This window comes from Chamaea fasciata, unplaced genomic scaffold, assembly GCF_029207755.1.
Source record: "Chamaea fasciata isolate MVZ Bird 193981 ecotype frontalis unplaced genomic scaffold, bChaFas1.0.hap1 SCAF_4, whole genome shotgun sequence".
Classification (NCBI taxonomy): Eukaryota; Metazoa; Chordata; class Aves; order Passeriformes; family Sylviidae; genus Chamaea; species Chamaea fasciata.
The window spans coordinates 50,150,980-50,174,866 of record NW_027094089.1 but is presented as its reverse complement, the minus strand read 5'-3'; the positions used below and the strand labels follow the sequence as shown (position 1 = coordinate 50,174,866).

At 45.0% G+C, this 23,887-nt stretch overlaps 1 protein-coding gene across 1 annotated transcript; it reads right to left on the bottom strand.

Moving 5' to 3' along the window:
* Positions 1-4,329: 4,329 nt before the first annotated feature.
* XPA (XPA, DNA damage recognition and repair factor) lies at positions 4,330-12,492 on the bottom strand. Its single transcript, XM_066181486.1, has 7 exons — positions 12,432-12,492; positions 11,063-11,333; positions 10,568-10,696; positions 8,410-8,515; positions 6,651-6,816; positions 5,900-6,017; positions 4,330-4,553 (listed from the first exon to the last, which is right to left on the bottom strand). Exons 1-7 carry the CDS (start codon positions 12,435-12,437, stop codon positions 4,405-4,407), a joined length of 945 nt encoding a protein of 314 aa, XP_066037583.1. The 5' UTR covers positions 12,438-12,492; the 3' UTR covers positions 4,330-4,404.
* Between the last annotated feature and the right edge of the window lie 11,395 nt (positions 12,493-23,887).

Below are 23,887 nucleotides of genomic sequence, written 5' to 3'. Positions count from 1 at the left end.
AGGTTGCTGCTGAGTGTTTGTCCAATCGCTGGGGGACACTGAAGCAAAGTAGTCATGCTGGGTTATACTGGTGTTAAATGCAGAGGTGTGTGGGGCAGTTTTGTTTCCTGGCGTTCATGCTGGTACCCTGACATAGGACACAAGCCTTCACCACCTTGCACTACAGCTGGTCTAACACACTCCCCCACCTGTAGCCATGAGAGGCGAGCATCTGTGCTGCAGGTGCAAGGAGGTGCTGATGTAGAAATTCTTCCTCTCCCTTGCCACCACTTGTCCTCTGGGAAGGAAAAGTGCTGCTGCAGGAGGTCAGGAGAGTATGGGGTGATGATGCATGCTGTATGGTGGGGCAGACGCTGCAGCGTGCCCACAGAAGGGCAGTAGTCAGTAACCGCCCCATCTGCCCCAGAGAGGAGTTTAGGGACCCAAGTTAACACTGGGTTGTGAAACCATGATATGGAGGACTACCTCCAAAAGCCCTGCTGGGACCTGCCTCCTTCCTCTAGCCAAGCCCCCATGCCACTTTCTTAGGTCAAATCCTTCTCTGCTTGGTGGGCCGGCAGGTTACTGTGTAGCTGCAGGGGAGAACATTGGAAAATTGAAGACCTATTATTGGAAGCATCATCTGCCCTTCCCAGGGACCTTTTCTCCTCTAACAAAACCACAGAGTCAATTAGACTGGAAACGACCTCTGAGGTCATCACGTCCAACCAATGACTGAAAATCACTATGTCTACTAGACCATGGCACTGCCATGTCACACCTCCAGGCATGGTGACTCCACCACCTCCCTGAGCAACTCATTCCAATGTCCAGTCATGCTTTCTGCATCTTCCTGATGTCTGACCTAAACCTCCCCTGGTGCAGCTTGAGGCCACATATCCTCTTGTCCTGTTACTGATTGTCTGTGAGAAGACACTGACAGTCACCTGGCTACAGCCTCCTTTCAGAGAGTTGCAGAGTGCCTAAGGTCACCCCTGAGCCTCCTTTTCTCCTGGCTGAACAAGCCCTGTTCCCTCAACTGCTCCTGTGTTCTTCACCAGCTCCATCCATCATCTCTGGGCACACTCCAGCACCTCAGTGTTCCTGAATCGAGGACCCCAAACAGGACACAGATCACCAAGTGTGGCCTCACCGGTGCCAAGCTGGTCACACTTGCTGATAAAGGCCAGGATGCACCTGGGCACACTCCCAGATGGATGCTGGCCAGCACCCATAGGCTCTTTTCCCCTGGGTCTCTTTCCAGCCACCCTGCCCCAGCCTACACAGGGTTGTTGTGACCCCAGGGCAGGATCTGACTCTTGGCCTTATTGAACCTCACACCTTTGGCTTTGGCCCATTGATCCAGCCTGTCCAGATCCCTCTGCAGAGCCTTCCTGCCCTCCAGCAGGTCAACATTCCCACACAGCTTGCTTGACCAGCCCCCATCTGGCTGCAGCACCGTTCACCTCCACTCTCTGGGTGTGGCCATGCAACACAGCACAGAGTGCACCTGTCCAAGCCGTGGGCTGCCAGCTTTTCCAGGAAAATGCTGTGGGAGACAGTGCCAAAGGCTTTGCTCAAGTCTAGGTAGACAGCATCCACAGCCATTCCCTCATCCTCTGGGGAGGTCACCTGGTCATAAAAGGAGATCAGGTTGGTCAGGCAAGACCAGCCTTTCCCCAAACCCATGGTAGCTGGGCCCCATTCCTTGGTTGTCTGGCATATGCTGTGTGATCACACTCAAGATGATCTGTTCCATCCCGCTACAGAGGCTGACAGGCCTGTAGTCTTGTAGATGGGCACCACACTGGCCAACCCCATCATCCCAGACTTCCCTGGTTATCCAGGACTGATGATAAATGATGCAGAGCAGCTTGGTGAGTTCTTCCACCAACTCTCTCAGTGCCCTCGGGTGAATCCCATCTGGTCCCATGGCCTTGGGTCTAATGGCTCAGCAGGTCACTAACTACTTCCTCCTGGATTACAGGAGGTCAGTGCTGCTCCCTGTCCCTCTGTACCAGCTGAGAGTCTGGTTGCCCCAAGGATAACTGGTCTTTCTGTTAAAGACTGAGGCAAGGGACCCAGATATCTCAACCTTTTCCTCATCCTTAATGTCCCCCCATGCGTCCAATAACCAATGGAGATTCTTCCTGTCCCTCCTTTTGTTTTCGAAGTATTTATAAAAACACCTTATATTTCACAGTGGTGGCCAGATTGAGTTCTAGCTGAGCTTTCATCTTTCTGATTTTCTCTCTACATGACCTACCATCATCCCTGTACTTTTCTTGTCTACCCCTTCTTTCAAAGGTCGTAACTTCTTTTCCCTGAGTTACAGCAGAAGCATCCTATTCAGCCAGGATGAACAGGAAGACCAGGCTCATCTTCTTCCACGACGGCTTATCATCTGGCGCACAGGGACAGTCTGCCCCTCTGCCTTTCAAGATTTCCTCTGAAGCACGGCTACTCTTCATGGGACCCTTTTGTTATTAAGGATTGTTTCCCAAGGGACTCTCTGAACCACTGTCCTGAATAGGCCAAGGTCCACCCTCCAGAAACCCAAGGCAGAGGTTTTGTTCATCCCATTCCTTACTTACCAAGGGTTGAAAACTCTATCATTTCATGGTCACTGTGTGCAAGTCAGCCTCCAACAACCACATGTCCCACTAGCCCTTCTCTATTTATAAACAGATCTACTAAGCCCCTGCCCCTGGTATGCTCATGTTGTAGTTTATGAATGGTGTTCCCCAATTTAGCATTTCCCAGTAGGAAGTGGATGAAAATTAAAGGCACAAAAGGTAAAGATCAAGGGCTGAGATAAGAACCATTTACTGGAAACAGCAATGGGCTAAGAACCATTGACTGGAAACAGCAATGAAACAAACAGTATCAATATCAATATTAATAAGGTGTGCAAGAAAGATGATAAATTCACACACAAACGCCAACCCCGTGAAACCCGATGTTAATCTGACTGGAAATTATCCCCTTCTGTCCACCCAGCCCTGTGTATGATGTGAGGTGGTACAGGAAAACAGGGTCTCGGTCATGCCCCTCCTGACTACTGCAAAAATAACTGTCCTGCCCAGAAAGTGGAAAGCTCACTTGCAAGCTGTCCTTTGTCTTCCACGCACTCCAGGAACCTCCTGGACTGCCACCTCTCCCCTGCTGATGTTTCCAGCAGACATCCCACAAACTACTCTCCCATAAGAACAAGGGCTAGTGGAACACTAGCCAGCTTCTTACAGGACATTTCATCTGCCCATTTACCCTGTCTGGGTGGTCTGTAACAGAGTTCCCATGGGATCTTTGCCTTGTTGGCTTTTCCCCTGTCCTTACCCAAAGGCACCCAACTTTACCATCACCGCCCTTGAGCTCTGCACAGTCAAAACCCTCCCTGAAGTACAGAGCCAGCCCACTGCCTCTGCTTGCCCACCTGTCCCTTCTGAAGAGCTTACGACCATCACTGCAGCACTCCAGCCATGGGAGTCATCCCACCCCGTTTATGTGATGGCAAATATGCAATAGTTTTCTTACTCATAATTTCAGTTCTGCACAGCCACAGTGGCCAAGGCTCACAAAGGAAGTCTCCAGAGACTTCCCTGAAATCTGCCATATTTACAATGGTGAATAAATGTAGAGCCACAACCCTAGAACATCTTATTTCATTTCAGCTTTTTTTACATGCATTCCCCAACAACTCTAAGAATGAAAAACTGAAACTTAAACTTGCAAGTAAATTGGCTCTACATAAAGCAAACGTCATTCAGGTGCATTTAAAAGAGCTCTGCCATGGAATGCTACTTCCCTCTTGCCCCAAGTACAGCTCTTGACCCTTGCCTTGGTCTCTGCTTCAAAAGTTGGGGAAAAAAAAAACATGTAAGGAATACACCTCAGGACTCTCTCCTGTGAAGTACAGTAGACAGATGTCAGAACCTCCAAAGAAAGCAGGCAGCTTTCAAGAAAGAATTCTCCTTTATGGACTTGCATATCCCAGCCAAGAGAACCTGCCTCATCATACGGTCTCCCACCACCGGAACTGCTGCTCTCTCAGCTTGTTGCCCTCTGCCTGCCCATGACCAGTAACTGAAAACAAGACAACAGCCAGGAGAAAGTAGGGAGCCTTCTTCCTGATGGAAGCAGAAAAGCAGTGGGAAGGTTACCCTCATTTGATCAGTGCATCAAGTACAATGATACAAACTTATCTTTTGATCAAGAAGATACCAATTGTTGAATGGTTGCAAATGTGCTATATTCTACTGCAAGATCTAGCTTAAAAGCCAAAGCCTTCTGTTCTTCACAGAGCTGCTTGCAGCTGAATATTATAACACTTCCTGGAATTTGGCCAACAGCTTGTTCATAATGAACATTTATTTGACTTTAATACAAAATACCATTAAAAATAAAGTAGAATTAAAGAGGTTAACACTACATCTTCTCGTAAGTTAATTCATGGCCACATACAGTGCATGTCTTTCTATATGTATCTTCATCAATGTTTTCTTCTGGTCCATATTCATGTTCATGGATACTAGCTTCTTTCTTCCACAAACTACTCCTCACGGCACGGCGGAGTTCTGGTAAGAAATACAAGAAAATTTTAGATCTCAGTGTATCTTAAATAATGTTTAACTAAACTCAGGCTAACCAGGTTCCTGAGGCCTACAGATGACAATATGCTTGCCTCCCGTCTTCCACAAAGTCTGGGAAAGAATCTGCTCTTGCAAGAACAAGCTCTGACTTGCCTTGCAATCCTCACCTTGTTTGCACATTTTAAAGGCCAAGAACTACACTGTCATGGGATCTCACAGGCAAAGATTTTCCATCTGGACTAAGGACATGTTGCTTGCTGCTTTTTTACACAAAGCCATTCAAAGGTATCCAAAAGGGGTCAGTGGAATGCAAAGGAGAAGTTTTTATAGAACACCTCATTTATTTTACATGACCAAGGAAAGAGTCATTTTCATTCAGGTCACAGTAAGCCTCCCAAGTGACTTGGCATTCTTTAAGCTTTATGCCCAATAATACGAATTGCCTCTGCAGCATCCGCAGTGAAATCTGTGGGTTCTCTAGAGCGCACAAGCTGGCAGCAGGGCCCAAGATATTATCCGGATGTTGCAAGAGGGTGGCAAGAATACTGAACAGCAAAATGTGGTCACATTTTGAGCCAAGTCATTCAGGCTGCAAACTTTGTCACGTTAAGGCCTGTACTTGCACTGTACTCTGGCATCTTGGCTACAGTCTGCTGCCAGTCCTTCTGTACGCACATCATCAATGGCCCAGACGGGTTATTTGTGCAGTCTCAAGTTCTGCCTCCTTCAGACAACATCAGGACAGCCAGCTTGAGCTTTCCGCCCTTTCCAGTGTCACCCCAAAGCAAAGCATGGATGCTACAAGTGCTACAAAAGGTTCCACCTATCAAATACTCATCTAAATACTAACTTATCAGGGAAAAAACCCAAAAGGCAATGTGCAGTAAAGACAGCAGCTAGGAATCCTGGGAACAACAGGAAAATCCTGTTTCATTAGTCACTCCACCTGAAGGCTATCACAGAACTATAACCCACTGCCACAAAAATCCCTGTCTTCCACAAGTCAAAAGTATCAGGAGCAATCCATGGCACATTCTGGGTCATACCCAAAAATTCGAAGGACACTACAATGAACCACTGTAATTGATTTCTGTCACATCATGTCCACAGGACAACAGGGGAATTCAAGCTGGAAGGGACCTCAAGTCCTGCAGACCAACACTGCCCAAAATAGCTATGAGGTCACACCACTGTTTCAGGCTCACTGGGAGTGAAAACACCCATTCTACCACACTAAGTATTTTCTCAGTAATTTAATCAGATGCAGACACAGGTTTCAACAGAACTGTACTGCCTTTCAGGTACTGAAGTATGCAATTTAAATGATTTACCTTTAACTTTCTTGTCAAACTTTTTCTGTTTCATCTTCTCTCTGCTATCACGGCGTAGCTCCTTTGCTTCTTGCAATGCTTCCTCACTACCCCAGACTTCAAGTGAACGCTTGATTACCTACAGGATGGACATAAATGCCTTTTTTTTTCCCTGAAATGACAAAAGTAAACTATTCTAACTTACAAATTTAATTTTCCCCTACACACACATAAACCAACCAATCTTCCTCTGCCTCCCACCTACTTCTGCTCTTGATTCACAAGACTGCACTCTTTTCACAGGAAGAGGCAACACTAGTTTTTAGTATGAGCTGGATGCAACTTAGGAAGGCTTAAGCCCAGCTCTAATTTTGCCCATATTTTACTAAAGCAGTATGATTCCTATGAAGTACCAAACAAGAAATGACAAGAGCCCTGGGAAATCACTTGCCTTTCCTGCTGTCTCTGCGGGCAAAGCTGTGAACACAGCTACAAAGGGCAACACACAGCTGCAGCTGCCCCATGCACTTCAGAGTAAAACTGACGGGGCATGTGCTTTGTGACTTGTAATTATGTAACCCACTGAAGTTCTGCTCAATGAACATCTTTAAAATGTTCTCAAAACCAGACATTTTAATAACTTGGACTGCAACCATTTAACTATAACAAGCTATACATAACACACTTAGCTTTAACAAAACTATTCAGGCACCAAGTGGCAACAAAAGCTGTACAAAGGTAAAAACGTCTGAAACACATTATGTTTCTATACCTGTAGTTTTAAATAAAGTTTCATTTCACCCCATCGTGAATTATGAGGGTTTTTCTTCACAATGAATCTGAGCACTGGTTCCCTCTTGTCTAAATCACAGTCTTTAAGCAGATACTCTTCTTTTGCTTCTGTCCTTGTTATAAGCCTATGTTTATCTTCAACATCTCTGCAAGATGTAAAGTAACGATGAGAAAGCTACACCCTAAAACCGCCAGTAATTATCATTTAAGTCCCCATCCCTTCTAACATTCCTGAAATACAGGTAGGCCTAATGCCTTCAGTTTTTTATGCATGCAAATAACTTTGGATTCCAAGAGCCCAGCTAAACTCCAGACTACATTTCCTGAAATTAAGTATTTAAAATGTCCTCTCATTTCAACAAACACAGACTGAGAAGCCTGCTCTTCGAGAAAGGCTTTTCTTCTATTTTCTTACAAGAGGGAATAACTGAAACTTAAAATGAGTAATCTCAGGTATTCACCTAACTCAGATGCAATCCAAGAGGACAGAAAAGTATGAGCCTCACATGGTCAAGACAGAAAGAATGTGTGAGACAGGTCAGATCACCTGAGAATATACACACTCCATATGCTTCTAGATCTCAGAAACTGATTAGCAACACAGACAGAGCACTTCGTACTATAATGCAAGATAGTAGGCAGAAAAACCAGAAAGTAATGACTTCTAAAAGACTATTGCCTTTACCAGATAATAAAAACTCTGGAACCACAGCAGCATTTATGAGTTAATGGAAAAAATTACATTTACACAATCCTGACTGAAGTACAACTTGAATCACTTGAGCCAAACAATCTGCCAAACACTAAGTGCTAACAACGGTCATCAAGGAAGTACTGCTGTAAATGCAGCTTTACTAGAATTCAAAGTTCACAGTTACAGTTACTGCACCAAGGACACTCCAGTGATCAGCTACTAGAGCTTAGACCCAAGGAAAGTACTCCAAAGGCTCAAAGTCCTATCCTTAACGTCCCTTTCCTACCCACTGTAACTTCCGATACAGAACTTTGCCTCCGGTATGACTGTGAACCGCCCATACCACGTGCACACCCCTAACCACTCCCCGCAGTAAATGGGTAGGCTCCCAGAACAAACTCCTGGCTGCCTTTTATTTTCATTCACCCAATTCATTCTTACACATACGGCGGCCGGCTGCTGCAGTTGGTTACATTGCCCTGGTTATCTTGATGGCTTTTGGAGCATTTTTTGTGTTAAAAGAGCTTGCTCTCCTCTCAAGGTCAAACTCCTGCTTACCTCACAGGCCAACCAGTAACCTCCCATGAGGGCTCTGCCCTCTGGCTGTTATGCTTCCAGCACGCCCATGCTGACCAAAGTACCAACTTCACTTTAGTTAAAACACTGGGACTGCAAACACTCTCCTAATCCCTGCGCCACTTCAGACAGCAGGTATTTGTGTTCCATCAGGTTTTCAAATGGCTCTAGTCTGCAGCCAGACATACATTTTCACACTGCCAAACACACCAACTGCTCTCATGACATCCTATTTCCATAATGTTGTATAATAATCCACTGATGTCCCCTTATCCTCAGGCAGGCTTATGAGACAATCTGTGACTCAATTCCATAATGAAAAATGCAAAGGGTATCAGTCAACTTTCATTTACATTTAAGTTACTGAAATATGTCTCTTTAACAGTCTTTAAATGACTGTAACTAACTGAATTATAGCCAGCAATCTTTATGTAAAATAGTGTTTCTCTCTCCTGATTATTTGTAATACCTGCAATTATCACACGTTGCCCAATCAAAGTGCTGCATAAGGTAGGAGTCCATGAATTCTTTGCCACAGTCTCCACAGATGAGATAGTCAAATTCTAGTACGGGTGCTAATGGAAAGAAATATTTTTTAAAGGGACTACAATGATAAAAGCAAGCATCTAGAATTGGTATTACAGGCAATTTTACTAGAATTCACAGAAGCATGTTACAAACTACTTTCACTCTATCAAAGTTTTTCAGAACAATACAGTACAAATGCAAATCCATTACCAATATTATCTCTGTTGGAGTGCTTTCTTGTTCCAACTTTAGTGTTAAGTACTTAACATTTAAATGCACATCTAAATTAGCAATTGTTAAAAAAGCCTCCCCATTTCTCCCACAAAGTGCTTGAAATCCTCTCCTCCCACTTCCCCTGTTCTGACCCTCCCAAAATATGCCCTGATTTACAGAGGACATGCGGGCAGAGACAGGAGGAAGCAGAGAAGGGATTCAGTTTGAAGAGGGTGGCTAGAGCAGGAAACTACAGGAGCTGCGCTGGCATCATAGCTCTCTCAGCTCTGCTCCAGTTTTTCTTCCTAGCTCAGCCACACCTGCCTCTTCCTAAACGAGCTCAGTGGAAGCCAGGGGCAGTTGGCAAGGCTCTTGTCCGTTCCAGCTGGCAGAAACGGAGGTGGATGGCCAGAGAGCTGCTAGGAGTGGAATGGGGATGGAGCTCCACTACAATCCTCTCCCCAAGCCCTCTCAGCACTGCTCCAAGCCCAGACTCATCTCAGCGCCAGCTGCTTCTGGCTGCATCCTCAACGGGCAGATCACCTCCAGCGTCATCACCATCTGCTTTTACGTTCCACAGGACACCAAGAAATACCGATTCAGGGAAAAACAGCTATAAGGAACATTCCTTGAACAGTAATATTGGAATTCTGTCGAAAAATTAACATTTATATACAGCTCTGAAATCTTAAAGTCAGGCAGTGCTGTGGAATTTTAGGAACACCTGAAGCAGAAGATTAACGGTTGACATGCAGCACCATACATTTTAATTGCGTTTGCATTCACAGCAGATTCGATCCAGCAAAGACGACATTTTATGTAAATTCAGTCCTACTAGGCAGCCGGATACTCAGTACTTCACAGTCATTTCATACTCTTACATCACATTCCATCATTTAAGGCAGTGCTCCCGAACACGAAGACATTTTATTAAGACAATGACGTTATGAATTACACAGCAAAAAATACGCCCAGTGTAAAGGCATCCCATATCTACTTTAATTTATTGTTAAACATTAGCCCATCAAAAGAAGCAGAACTGCTAATTGTTTACACTGTTTATGAAATCTGGTGCTGATTTCTAACAAAGAGATACACTGCACCAAGAGCCCCGCAGCTGATACAAGCAGAACAAAGCAAGACAAAGACAATCCCAGAGAAGAAAGTCGATCTATTTTGGGACCCTTACTTCTCCATTTGCTTTTTTTGGTGGAGAGAATATCGCAAGGCAATGTGCTGAAATCCTCCACCGAACGATCAGTAACTTGGCGCCAGCACGCTTTATAACGATAAAAGCTGGCACTGCAGCAGCGCTCTGGTCTTGGCACAAACGACATAAATCCCAAAATTCCCACAACCGACGAAGCCGATAAAATTTACCCTCATGTCGATCTTTAAATTTCCCGTAAGGAATAATGGAAATAACGTTTACGGGGAAGGAAAAGAAAATTAAAATGTGCTATACCCAAGGGCACTGGCTGTGTCCCACTTCTGCGGCTTAAAAATCTTCATTTTTAATTACCGCGCATTTGCTATAGCCGATTTAATGCTGAAAAGAATCGGACGCACTACTAATCGAGCACATCCAGAAAAACGTGTGAAATAGGAAAAGGAATGGCAACCAAAAATAAAGGGGGGGGAAAAAAAAAAAAAAAGGAAAAAAGAAAGAAAAATAGGGTAAGAAAGGAGAGCAAAAAAAGCCCGGGAAAAAAAAAAAAAAAAAAGGCGCCCATCCATCCCGCCCCGTTGGCGCGGCCGGAGCCGGCTCACTGTCGCCCCCGCGCCTTCCTGCCCTCCCCCGCCAGCCCCGCGCACGCGGCACCGCCTCCTCCCGCCGCCTCCCCGCCAAACCCCCGCCTCTCCCTACAGGTTTTTTTCATAATTACCGGGCGGCTGCACGATCTTCTCGCCGGCGCCGCGCTCTTCCTTCTCCTCGTTCTCCTCCTCCTCCAGGAAGAAACCCCCTCCCGTGTCCACGACCTTGGGAAGGGCCCGCGCCCGCCCGCCGCCGCCGCCTGCGGGAGCACAAATGAGGCGGGCGCTGCGTTAAAGCGTCGCCACCGGCAGGGGGCGCGCGCGGCCGCCCCCACCGCGCCGCGCGCGCGAGGCGGGGGGCCGCGCGGAGAGCGCGCGCGTGCAAGAGCCCCCCCTCCCCCACACATGTGGGGGGGGGGGGCCCTAGCGCGCCGTGGCGGATTCTCCCCCCCCAACCCCTACCCCGTTCCAGCCACCCTACCGCACCTTCCCCTCCCCCCCCCCCCTCCCGCCGCCTCATGCCCGGCGGCGCCCCCCCTTTTCCCACATTTTTCTCCTCTCGAAACCTCCCCCCTAAAAAAGAGAAAAAATGGCGCGGGGACTCGCCCGTTCCGCCGCCATCCGACCTGCGGCAGGGTAGGGCCGGGCCGCCAGCCGCGCCTGCCGCAGTGCCAGCGCCCGCTGCCGGTTCCGCTCGATCTTCGCCAGCGCCGCCGCCGAGAGGTGCGGCCGCTCGCCCGCCGCGGCCGAAGCCTTCTGCTCGTGGTCTTGCTCGTGGGCCGGGGCCGGGGCCGGGGCCGCGCCCGCCATGGCGGCGGAGCGACGGAGCCCCGTGGTCCCCCCCGCTCCGGCAGCCGCTCTCGCCCTTCCCCTCGCCGAGCCGCCGCCGCACTGCGCCTGCGCAGGGCGGGGGGCGGGGGTGGCCACATAAGGGGCGAGGCCGCCCGCGCAGGCGCGCAGGGGCTGCCCCGCCCCTCCTCGCGAGCCGCCAGGGCGGGGTCCCGCCCCGCCGCCGCCGCGCGGGGCGCGCCGGGAGGGCGCGCGAGGGGGGAGGGGAAGGGGGGGGCGCGCGCGGTCAGGCGGCGAGGCGGGGCCCGCGGCCCGCGTGGCGCACGGCGGTGGGGGGCGGGGGGCGCGCGCGGGCCGGGGTGGGGGCCGGTGTCGGCGGGGGAGGGGGGGGGCGGCTGTGCCGCGATCGGGACCGAGACCGCGGAACCGGGGAGGGGTTGGACTGGGGGAGGGGAGCCGATGATGATCCTGCGCTTTCCGCACCGTCCCCCGCCTCGGGCCTGAGCGGCCCCGTGGAAAAAAAAAGCCATAAATCCCGCCCCGCCCGGCAGGAATTCCTCAGCAGCGTCACCCAGCAATGCCCCTTTTGTCCGCCCGGGCCGGCCCCGCCACAGCCTTACGCGAGGCTGGTTCTCGGCCGGAAACGGCCCCGGCCACGTTTTCTGCCCTGAAAACTGCTGGAGCATTGTCCCCACTCCCTGCTCCTGCTGCCAGCCTCGCTCGGCACGGGCAATGATCGCTTTCCTAACAAAATCCCCGTCCTGCCCTTAGTGGTTTCGCGTGTTTAACGCAAGGGAGGATAAATGGAGGCTGCAGCCTCCCTTACTGCCGAGCGACGCGCAAATGGCTTTGTCATGCAAATGTAGCTCTAAGCCACTTTCATATAAAGCCACTTAATACCGAGCAGCCAGTGATCCTCGCCCGCCCGTCAGGCAGTCCCTGCTCTGTCCTTGAGGGAACGGAAATGGAGGCACTGGCACAGATGCGTGCTCCCTGCCTCCATGCTGAAACGGGATGACCTCAGCACAGGGAGAAGCCTTCTTTCCCTCCCCCCCGTACACCCCCCCCCCCCCAACTCCCCCCTCCCAAAAAAAGAGAAAAGCTCGCTCTCTTCCGTGAAACTAAACTAGTTTCTTGCCAACCCTTCCTTGCTGGTCCTAGAATACTTCCCTTGTGCCTCTCCGTTCAAATGCCCGCGGTAATTACCTGCATGGATTGTGTTTCTCCTCTGCCCTAAAACATTTTCTTTTTAGCTTGTCGTCCTCGCTTGGCATTAACTTTCGACAGCAGCCAGCAGAGTGTGCTGTGAACGCTGAGAAAAGAACATACTGCTTCTGGGAAGTTTTTATATATATACCCATATATATATATATACATATGTACAGAAATGCAGATGAAGACATTTTAAGTGGCTCTAATACTTGCATGAGTGGTAGGTAGCTCCTCCCATCAATTAAAATACTTCTCTTGTCGCAGATCACAGAACCTCTTCCTTAAAAATTAATAACCAAGTCATACTAAACCGTCTGCTTTCAGCGAGATTGCTTTCCAGTGTTTGTATAAAGTTGGAAAAGTGCCACAGTGGAGATGTCCAAATAGTCAGAGAGAAGGATCTAGAACACAAGGTATTTAATAGATGAAAATGCAAATCGTAACCCCAGCGTACAGGAAGCAGCTTATACCAATATACAGTATGACCATACATTTCTCCAACCTCATTTCTCCTTTGTTTGGACTGAGTTACTGACAGTGGAGTTGCAAACATATTAATAAACACTGTAGAAATAAGGGAAATAAAAAAAGATTGAAGAGAAGTGTTTACTAGATGTCTTGGAAATGGAAGTGTTTGCTTGAAAAGCAAACATACGTATGTTTGGATTCCTTTTGCTATTCTGGTGTCTCTTCTTCCTTTTTTTGTAGGAGCAGACATTTAGGGAGGAGTGAATTGAGTTGTGCTTGTGGGGTAACAAATAGTTCTGTATCTTTCATAAACCGAAACTGCCTTAAAGCAAAGCCAAGTTTGAGACCCTGTGTAAGGGTTTTAAGGGCAAAAGGACATTACTGTTATGCAACCAAACTGGAATTAGGATTAAAAGGAAATCAGAATACATAAACAAAAGCAAATTCAGAGGCAAGGCATTAAAATTAAATTGGCTGTGGGTCGCAACTGCCTATGCAAGTGTTAAGTATTAAGTAAAACTGTTTTTAAAATATATACGAGAGAATTTCGGGTTTTCTTCTTTTTCTCAGGGGCAATCTGACAGGGCAATCAAAGCGAAATATTCTCCCCAGCTCAGCTTCTGACCAGAATGAATCAAATACAATGCTCTTAATTTTCATGGCCAAGAGAAGGTAATAAAGTTAATAGTGTATATTAGCAAGGTGTTACAAACTGTCTCATATGCATTGCTCTCATCATGCAATAGTATTTGTGCTTAATATTAAACACATGTGGTTTAATGCATGCACATAAGATAATAATTACAATGGTATCTGTGTTTTAAACAGCTTTTCAGGTTGTGTATGCCAAGTAATATCAAGTATTACTTGGCTGCTGGTAGCCGTGTATTAGAAGGTAGGCTGTCATTAATTGTCAAGCACAAATATGCATTATTTCAGAGCCACAGAGACCATCATCAGTGAGGAGTTGAGCACAAGGAGGCAGCTGAACAGTGCCTCACAATTCATCACTCCCATGGAGGAAACAATGAGCAGCAAGACAAGAATGTTTGCTGACTATGCAAAACCTTTTAAAGCTAGCAGGGGATGAGGGTCATCTGTGAAGAATTGTGGGTGATTAGGAAGTTAAAAAGTAGATTAAATACAGAGTAGATAAATGCAAGGTGATGTCATAATTAGTCATAGCTTTACATAAAAGGTAGGAATACCTGAATTAGTTGCTGCCACACATGAGTGAGGCTTTAAGTATGTATCTTTACATACTTACATATCTTTATGTTTGGAAAAAGCAAGGCACATTTCAAGAAAAGGGACAGAGAACAAAACTGGGAATACATTTATGGCACTCCAGAAATCTGTGGTGAGTTTGCACTGTGAGCACTGTTCTCTGTTGTATTTCCTGCTTCTTATAAAGAAAATGCTGGAACTAGAAAAGAGTAACAAGGATGCTTGGCTCTCTGATTTTGTGTCCCTTGAAAGGGACAATTGAGGCTTGGAGTTTTCATCAGAGGGAGGATGCATGAGGCCCATCATATCCTAAGTAACTTGTAGAGGGTGGATGCCAGCTGACTTTCTGAGTGCAAACCATCAGATTTGCAGTACCAGGAGCCCAAGTCTAAATAAACAAGAGGAGATGGTCATTCGTTCAGTGCCTTTCTGAATGGCATGTTGAGTACAGGGTGTTTCTCTGTACTCACAGTACAGTGCAGGGGGGATAAGCCAAGTGTTTGGAAGAGGACTGTGTTGAGAGTTATTGAATGAACACCCCCTCACGCTCAGGAAATTCCCAGAGCTGAAAGCAGTTGGTAGCTGTGGGAGTGTTGCAGAAAAGATATCATATATTTGCCTTGCTTTTCCTCTTCCTTTGACGTTTGCCTGTGGCCTGTGGTGGAAACAGGATGTTAGGCTGAATGGGTTCTTCATCCGAGGCAGCACACCTCTTCCTCTCTATTCATGGAGGATCACGCTGAAACACGTGGAGCCACATAATAGCAATAAGCCTGTGTGATGGGGTCTTTCTAACCAAATTCACTGTTCATCTAGACCAGGAGTTACTTACGGAGTAGCTGGTGGGCACATATTTCCATATTGCTCATGATATACTTCTTTCTCTGTGTCCTCAAAATCTTAGTAGCAATATGCATACAACTGCATTGCAGTTGCATTCCTACAGCCAAACCATCCTTTTGTCCTTCCTCAGTAGAAAACACTTGTTCCATGAGAAAGAGACTCAACAGTTGTACTTCTTCTATGAGCTTGTCTTTTGAAGGAGCAGCTGTGGACAAAAATGTCTTTACTCCTCTCCCCACCCCCACCCCCACCTATTCCTCTCCCTCCTTTTGATGGTTCATGTGGTAGCATCAATTTTAGCTACATTCGAATTCAGTAGCCAGAAGCTGACTGGCCAATACACACAGAGTGTTGGGCTGCTGCCTCTGAGCATGACTAAGGCACTGGATTTTGTCCAATGATTTCAAATGCTTTTTGAATGGGAGAGAACAGTTCAAGTGCATCCTTAGGAATGTAGGGAAAAAAATTCCATGCCCTTTGTGATATTTTTTCCATCGTGTTTTAGTTTGATACACCCATTGCTTATGTTACCTTTACTAAATAAATGCAGAAATAATGCTGGCTTCTTGGTGAAAAAGAAGTATGTGACCTGTGAAAAACAAAGTGAACTTGTTAAAACCAGACATTGTACCTGCTTGGATTTGTATGTTTTCTTTCTGAATTCATCTATGCCATAGCTCATGGATCAGGGATATACAGTGAATCATCCTGTTGGACAAAATGGGACATGCAGAGTAAATAAGGTTTGTCAGCTCTCTCAGATTTTCTCCTTTGCTCACTACCTGTAGGAGAGGATTTTCATAGTAATATGGCCTGTCTTCACGCTCCATTTGTTGTACTCCAATTGATGTATGTAATCTTGGTTGAACAGATAGGTAAGGGAGTAAACACATAAAGTGTTGAATGCCTAAGCAACACATCTGAAACAAACAGGAAAGAATCAAAGTGCAAATGTTTAGAGACAAAAATTGGCATTCTTCTCTGACATGAGATCTTAATGCAAGTTTGTTATCATTTTCTCAGTACAGGAGATGACAGAATTTGAAATTACAATGTAGATATCTTTTATTTGCTAGCATTGTACAAAACTTTTCTGTTTTATTCCTGAATAGGACTCTAATATGTTGTCTTTAATATCAATAGAAAAAGTTCATTTCATATCTGTGAAAAGGAAAGAGCTGATGGCCACATGATGAAAAAATGCTGTTTACTGTTTCAGAGATTGCTAAAGCTGACTGCACATTTTGCTATTGATTGACAATCCAGAAAGAGAAATCCTCTTCCAGTATTTTACCAGAAAAAGTAATCTTTCTCTTCCATGCACATAAAGAGTAGGAAACCGTGGCTAAAGAGCAAACACGTTCTGTAACTGTGGTATGGCAGCCTTTGGTGATTTGATATCTTCAATACAAAGGACAAAAAACACTGTAGGAAAACTTGTATTTTTTTCTGAAATTAAGACACTAGGATATTTTTCTTGCTCCAGCAGTGGCTGGCAGAGGAGATTCTATAGAAATGGGTTTGAAGACCTGTCTGAGTTGTCATAAAGTTGGGCTATGTAAGTTTTGGGGCCTTTTTCCCAAGGGTACAAGGAATAGTCACATATGATGTAAAAGGGATCTATATATTGATAGATTTATTCTCCCTGCTAGTATTTCTATATGAACAGTAATTTAATCCATGCAAGAATCTTTCCAGTAGCAAGTTAGAAACATCAAGAAACTTTGCTGAATGTTTTAGTCACTTTTTGTTCTATTAAGAGCATCTCAGGCATTTCTGAGACAGAAAATAGGTACATCATCTACTATAAGAGCCTCCAAGACATGAGCTTTAATTTTATTGATGGTGAAAGGCTGAGCATTCTGGAGAAAAGTTCAAAATTCAGGCCTTCCTGAAGTCTTTAAGAAGATGGGGAATGTAATTATTTAAAAATAAATTCTTCAGATTTCCACTTTATATTGTGCACTGTTTTATACCTTTTTTTTTCCCCAAGCCATAATATAAAGATATTTTCTTACTGTTGCTCCAAGTCAACTGTCCTGGGTTGTAGTATAGGATGTGCACAAAGTATTCTATCACCATCTTCATGGACTGTTGAATCCAGGTGGGGCAGTGTTTTCCCAGACCCCCTCCCTCTGGGCCATTATCTTCTGTTAATGGCCCATCAAGTGCCTCGCCAGTGACTCATAGATAACACCCTCCAGGAGCTATCTCTGTTTAATGGGCCATCAAGGACCCCCTGCATGACCCATCATCCCATTGTGAGATGCTTCGCCTAGGGGGAGGAACCAAGCATTCTGACCTGGATATAATCTGGGGTTTGGAACAGTACAGGGGGCCCTTACCCACTGGATTTCCAGAGGAACAGAGCTACCAGACCTTTCTACAGGATCACTGCTTCAGGAAGACCACCTCATCTGGACTGCTTCCATCACTCTGCTCAGGTTGTATTCTGACTCTGTCAGTGGTCTTTTGTAGTATTGCATCTTTTTATTTTACTTTCTTTCCTTTCTTCCTATTAAATTGTTTCTCTGACTTGGAGCCTCTCATTTGTTTTGCTTTCAAACCACTACATCAACCTGACTTGTTCCTATGTACAGAGTACCTGGAATGGAAGACCATAAAACAGCTGACAAAGTCTGTTGTAGAAAGAAAATCATGTCCCAGTTACCAGGATTTAAGCAAGATGTCTCTCATCTGGTCCTTGAAAATTTCTGCAAAACATTTTGGTGCCGCTGTCCACTGGTTTTCGTCAGATCTCCCTCTCCAGTTTGTTTTCCCAGTATTAGCTGCAAACAGATGGTAAGTTCATTTCACAGTGCTGTCCATATGCACCTCCAGGCCCCAGTCCTGCTCCTCAGGACAGACACCACCAGGAGCCATGACCATTTCAGCTCACTGAAGCATGAGAGGAGAAGGATAATGTGGAACTGGTCTTAGAGAGTGTGCCTTCTAGGTGCACACCAACCTACCTGTGAGAGAAATATGGAGCCAACATATGGCTTAAGCTCCCTAGGAATGCAGGACCAATGGGAGGTGCTTCTGAGGGACTGTGCCATCCACAGAATTTGAATCTTGAACATAATCTGAATGTATCCTCTCAATATGATCAGAAAATAGTTTCTGATCAGGGTCTTGCTACCTGGATTACTTAAGTTAGTTGATTTTGTTATCTTAGTTTTGATTGGTTTTTTTCCCCTCCTCATAGTGAAAACTTGGCTTTGCCTTGCCAGAAAGAGGAGCTGTGACCATAGCAATTTAAAATGTGATTTAAAGTTATTTCTTTCTTGGAACAGGGAAGAACATATTCCAAAGGTTTTAATACCTCTGATTAAGTTGAAACTTATGAGTGGAAGAGAATAAAAGGAATTCATGATGCCACTCACTCCTTTCTTATAGGTTTGACATATACTTTATTCCTGTTTTACTTCCACTTCATCCAAATGTTCCTGGCTAAGCTGTCCAAATCAAACTTTTACAATTTGTTCTCTTTGTGAAATAGGTACACTGAGCCACTGAGCTTTGCCATTTACTGGAGCCCCCCCACCGCCCCTTTTTTTTTTCCTTGAAAGACCATGATATGTCTAGGGTGTGGATAGTAGTTCGTGAAGAAAAATGAGAGAGGGAAAAAAAAAAAGGAGGATTTTCTCTTCCTGAATAGATTAGGAATCTAGTTAAGTGATTTTGGAATCTAGTTTGTGATCTAGTGACACAACCTGTTGCAAGAGACTGCACTTTCTTGATTTATTTCTCAGTGAGAGTTTTCTTTACAGCAGTGGTCAAGAATTTCCAGTTTTCAGCATCCTCTGAATTTGGAGGCAGTGAAACTGTTCACCACTAATTGGAAGCATCCTCACCTGTCTAGGAAAGCACACTGTCTGGCACCTGACTATTCCCTGACTGAAAACCTGACACACTCAGCTGCCAGCCATTGCATCTGATGTACCACCAGAACAGTTCCATGCCAGGAGGGATATGTTTCTTGTCTTGAGTCTGCAGGTGCTCTAGGTCTCTCTAGGGCGTGTCAGCATGGTTAAACTCAACCAACTTGGATTTTCATTTGTCAGGGTTTGGATCTTCCTGAAGTCCCGTTTTTTAACTTCCTGCTTTTCTTGTTTTGAGGGTGCATTTGTTTTTCTGAGTGTTGCATATTTTCCTAGTTTATGTTTGAGATTTTTTTTAAAACTATTTAAAGTTTCAACTTTTTTTTTGTCCCTTCACTTTTCTAAGAAAGCAAGAAAAGCAGAGTTGGTGGAGTCTCAGCAACATTTCACGGATTCATTAACTTTTACCTTGGTGTCTACCAAAATCTGAAAGCGCCTGTACAAATCACCCCAAACATCCATGGTCTTAGACTCTTTGTCTGCACTAGCCACCCCATCTCTTCTCTGAGCAATGTAATTTCTCATGGTACATTTGAAAGCATTGGAACATGCTATCCCAATGCCTTCATTTTCTGAGGGTGTGCCTCCTAGTGTCCATAGAAATGGTCTTCTTGGAAGAAAATGGAACACTTTAGTGCTGCTTAGCAAAACCTGTTTCTTCTCTAATACACTGATAATTTGAATACTTTCCTTGTGTGTTTCATCATTCCATTAATTGACTTCTGTAGAAGTTTAAGGCAGATTTTTTTGGGAGGAAACCTCCTAAGGGGGCCATCCCTCCCCTCCCCCAACTGGTTCAGGGAAGAAAAAACCTCCTCCGAGGGAAGTGGAAAGAACCCTGTTTATTAAACAGACAAAGCACTCCCCAGCACAATAAATTCGACAATACCAGATGACAAGAACTCCGTGCCGCTCTGGAGAGATGACCGGATTAGAAAAGAAGTCCTTCCTGGAGGTGGTTGCTCTGTCTCAGTCCCTCTGGCGCTGGGACACGCTGTGCAGGATGGATCTTGGTGGGTTCCAGGTGCGGGCCCCCACGGCGCTCCCCTGAGTCCTTCGTCTAGAGAGATTTTACCAGTTCCAAGGAAAGACAGGGAAAAAAAAAAAAAAAAGAAAAAGAGGAAAAAAACAGGAAAGAAAAAAAGAAAAAAAAAACAGGAGAGGAAAAAAAAGTGAAGCTTCTCCTCCTCTGCTAGCTACTGCCTAACTAGCTAACTAACTACTGAAGGAAAAAAAATCTCTCCGTCCCTCGCCGTGTGTTGCTGAATCTGACTCTCAAGGCCAGCCAGCGGAGGAAAGTTTCTGAAAACAAACCGCGTGCCTCTCCCTTCCCCCTGCTCCCAGACCCAACACCAAAGGCACACAGGGCAATATCCAACAGAGACCCAACAGACAATTGGGGATACAAACCTCACAACGTCACCCCAGGACAACTTCATACTGTGAAATTTGCTTCCTTGCTCTTTCTTATTTTTCCCAAAGTGATTGCTCAGAACTGCACACTGCAGTAATCTCCTATTACAATATAAAATTGTTTTAACTGAGGTGGAATCCTGGTTGCAAATTTTCTCATACGGTACCTTGGTTCTCGACTCATACATTTATATGGCAAATCCCAGAGGACACACTCAGTAAGTAGTATGCTGTCATGGTAGAAGGTAGCAAGAACTTTAGTTACTAACTTAATCAGACAATGTAATGATTAATTGAAGACGAGTGTGATACTAATGTTATATGGCAAATTCTTGAGGTGCAGTACATGTCTTGGGGGGTGTGCTTGGAAATGAAATGCAGACAAAGCATGCTTGCTGGCCACTTGGCATTCAAGATATTCTTCCTAATCTGCTTCCATACAGAATATTTCCATCTGTCCCTTACTTTGACAGTTTCTTATACTATAACTCTCATATAGTCTAACCAAAGCTAACTTGACTAGAGCTGCCATAATTTGCTCAAACATTCCCACCTAGTGCTTTTCATTCTGTATTTTATGTTTAATGACTATCAGACATTTATTTCCGTATTAAAGTAAATTCCATTCTTAGGCATCTTAAGAAAAGTTATAATTAAATGGAAAGCCCACATGTTCCATGATTGCTTCAGAGAACTGCAAAAGTTCTGTAAAGATCAGCTAATCATGACTCACTTTTGCAGTAGCCACATTGCTTCCTTCTCAACAGATTGGCTTCATGCAGCGGTACGTTAATCCCATCCTCTGGGATAGTTTTTGCTAAGTTCTCTGGTATGAAGACCAAACTTGCTGCTCTATCATATCCTTTCTGACGGTTTCCTTGCCAATTTTGAAAATGGCAAATAAAGGAATTACTTTGCTCTAAACTGCATGAAATGTTAAAATATTTTTTTATTTAAAAGCATACAACTTTTGGTGAATAAGCAAGATAAAACCTTGCAGTTGTGTCTCTTTGGCAAATATAGAACAAATTATGTACAGCACATTCATGTGCATATTTTAATAAACTTTCTAGGTACCGTATTGGCATGAAAGAGCAGATACATTAGCAGCTTACCATAAAAGGTTTAATTAACATCCGTAATAATGACCACAAGAGGGTGCTCTTAATTACTGTTCCGTGAATGCTGTTGGACTTCAATCCTCAGAGTCAATGGGACAATTTATTTTAACACTTACAAAAAAATCAAGTGAATTAGTCATAAATGGAATCTACCTAAGTTATTTGAAGCCAGCCATAATGCTTGGTCATATAATCCCCACCCACATACACTTTCCTCTAATTTGAAGCTAAACCAGACAGGATCTTATGCTTCCCTTTCATGTGTGTTTTTTGCATTGACACAGCTATAAGAGTAGTGAGAATTTTTGTTTACTTTAGTTACAATTCTCACATCTACAAAGTACATAATAAAACGTTTTGTATTTGATACAAAAGCCAATTTCCAAATGAATAGACATTTTCGTGATGTCCAGTTGTTTTCCAAAAAAGAAAAGAATTTCCGTGTTTGGTAGTGCAAGTACTTCGGGTTTGTGCACTGAACGACCTACTGGAAAAGGGCTTGATTCGGCTTTACATCTTGTGAGTAATTTAATCATTAAAGGTTGACGATTACCTTGCTGCTCCGTCTTGAAAGACACCTCGTTTTCCACTCTCAGAATATATAAAATTTTTGTGAGCTTTATGTGTTTGTTTCTGTGTGGGAAATGAGAGCGTATTCATTTCAGTTTTAAAACGCCACTTAAATTCCTGACAGAGAGTGGATGCGACTTTAGAGTGCCACTTCCCATGAAGTGGCGCTTCCCACTTGACAGCCAGTTAGTGGAGTGCTTGTGTTAAACATCATTCAATACACAGGTAAGCCACTTCGTTTCAAATGCGGCCATCAGACCGCATTTGCGCACACATCACTATCTTTTGTGGCAGTTTGTGCTGAAACCAAAACAACTTCCAAGCAGACCACCCACCTTGCAGTGCTGGAATGCATTTTGCACAACTGACAGACCTTTGCGTTGTTTTTTCCTTTCTCTCTCTCTCTCTCTCTCTCTCTCTCTCTTTTTTTTTTTCTTTTAAAAACCTGTTCCTCTGAATCTGCAGTTCAAAGAGTAGATTCAAATAATGGCATTTTCTGTGTGTTCATACTGCTGACAAAAGATCAAGACTAAAAGAAGAGATTTTTTGCTCTGTAGAAGTTGAAACTGATGATACTTACTCCCGCTGTAAGTCACACTGTGCAGTTTTGAATGAGACAGCCAGCTTCTGGCTGGTTCTTTCCTCTATTTCTGTAAAACTGAAAGGAAGCAGCCCTGAGAGAACAGCAACTGAGGTGAAAGCTGCTGCACTACTGAATTAACCCAAACCATAGCTCTGTCACTCTGGAGTCAGAAGTCTATGGCTTCTCTGCACTATAGAACTGCCACCTAGCATGGCAATGCAGTGCAGGCTGTGTCCCATCCTGACCAGGGGGCTTTCAGCAGCATCGGGGTACCTGGCTGGGACCTGTGATGCACCTATGGCTGTGGCTGTGCTAGGGATAGTGAGCACAGAGTCACTACCACATTAGAGATGGCTCTGCTGACCAGATGCTGCTCCAAAATGTCCATCCATTCATTCATCCAGGGAGGTACTTTGTGGCTATTTTGGCTCTTGTTTGTTGAAGCATGTTTCCCAGATCTTCCTACTAACATTTTAAAAGGCAAGCAAACATGAGCAAAATGCATCCTTTCTGTGCATGCCACAGGGCAAACAGTAGTCTATCCTTCTGTAACTTTGTCAGCACAGAAGACTTGCAGAAGTCATGGGCACATAATTCAGTGTTCTCCAACTGCCAGCGATGTGTCTTCAGTGACCTCTGTTGGGAGTGTCTGATGCCACTAGTGAAGACAGCTGCTGGCAAGACAGTACAAGACCACATAAAAGAATAGGGGCACAGTTCTAGTAAAAATCTCTGGATACCTGTTAGAAGCAAGGAACCAGTCAATTAAACAGCGTCTGCAACTGGATGTTCTCCTGCTGGCTCACAGGACCCTAAAGTACTTGAATTCCTTATATTAAAATCACAGAACCACAAAATGGGTCAGGTTGCAAGGGAGCAACCTTGTCTGGTCCAACATTCTTGCCCAGGCAAGGTCACCCCAGAACACATGGCACAGGATTGCATCCAGACAGTTCTTGAGTATCTCCAGTGTGGGAGACACCACAACCTTCTGTAAAGTGGCTCCATGGTGGATTGTCGTGCATCATTTGTCTTTTCATACAGCAGCTCAGTTGATTAGCAGTGTGTAGTCCAGCTTATGAGGAAACATAAACAACCACCCAGGATGAGCTTAATGTGAATTTGAAGTGTAGCCTTTCTTAAATTTTGGAGACCTCAATAAATGGAGAGTGTCTGTCGAACCAGGATCCCTGATCAAGTCTCCTTTTCCCATGCTGAAATTTTGTCCAGGCCAAAAATCAGAATGTGGGCTGTTTTTTCCAGAATTTATGAGTGTCTGGTGAACTGTTGGAAGAGTAATGCCGTATAATGCAGCAATAATCTCTGAAGGCATGGTCTACA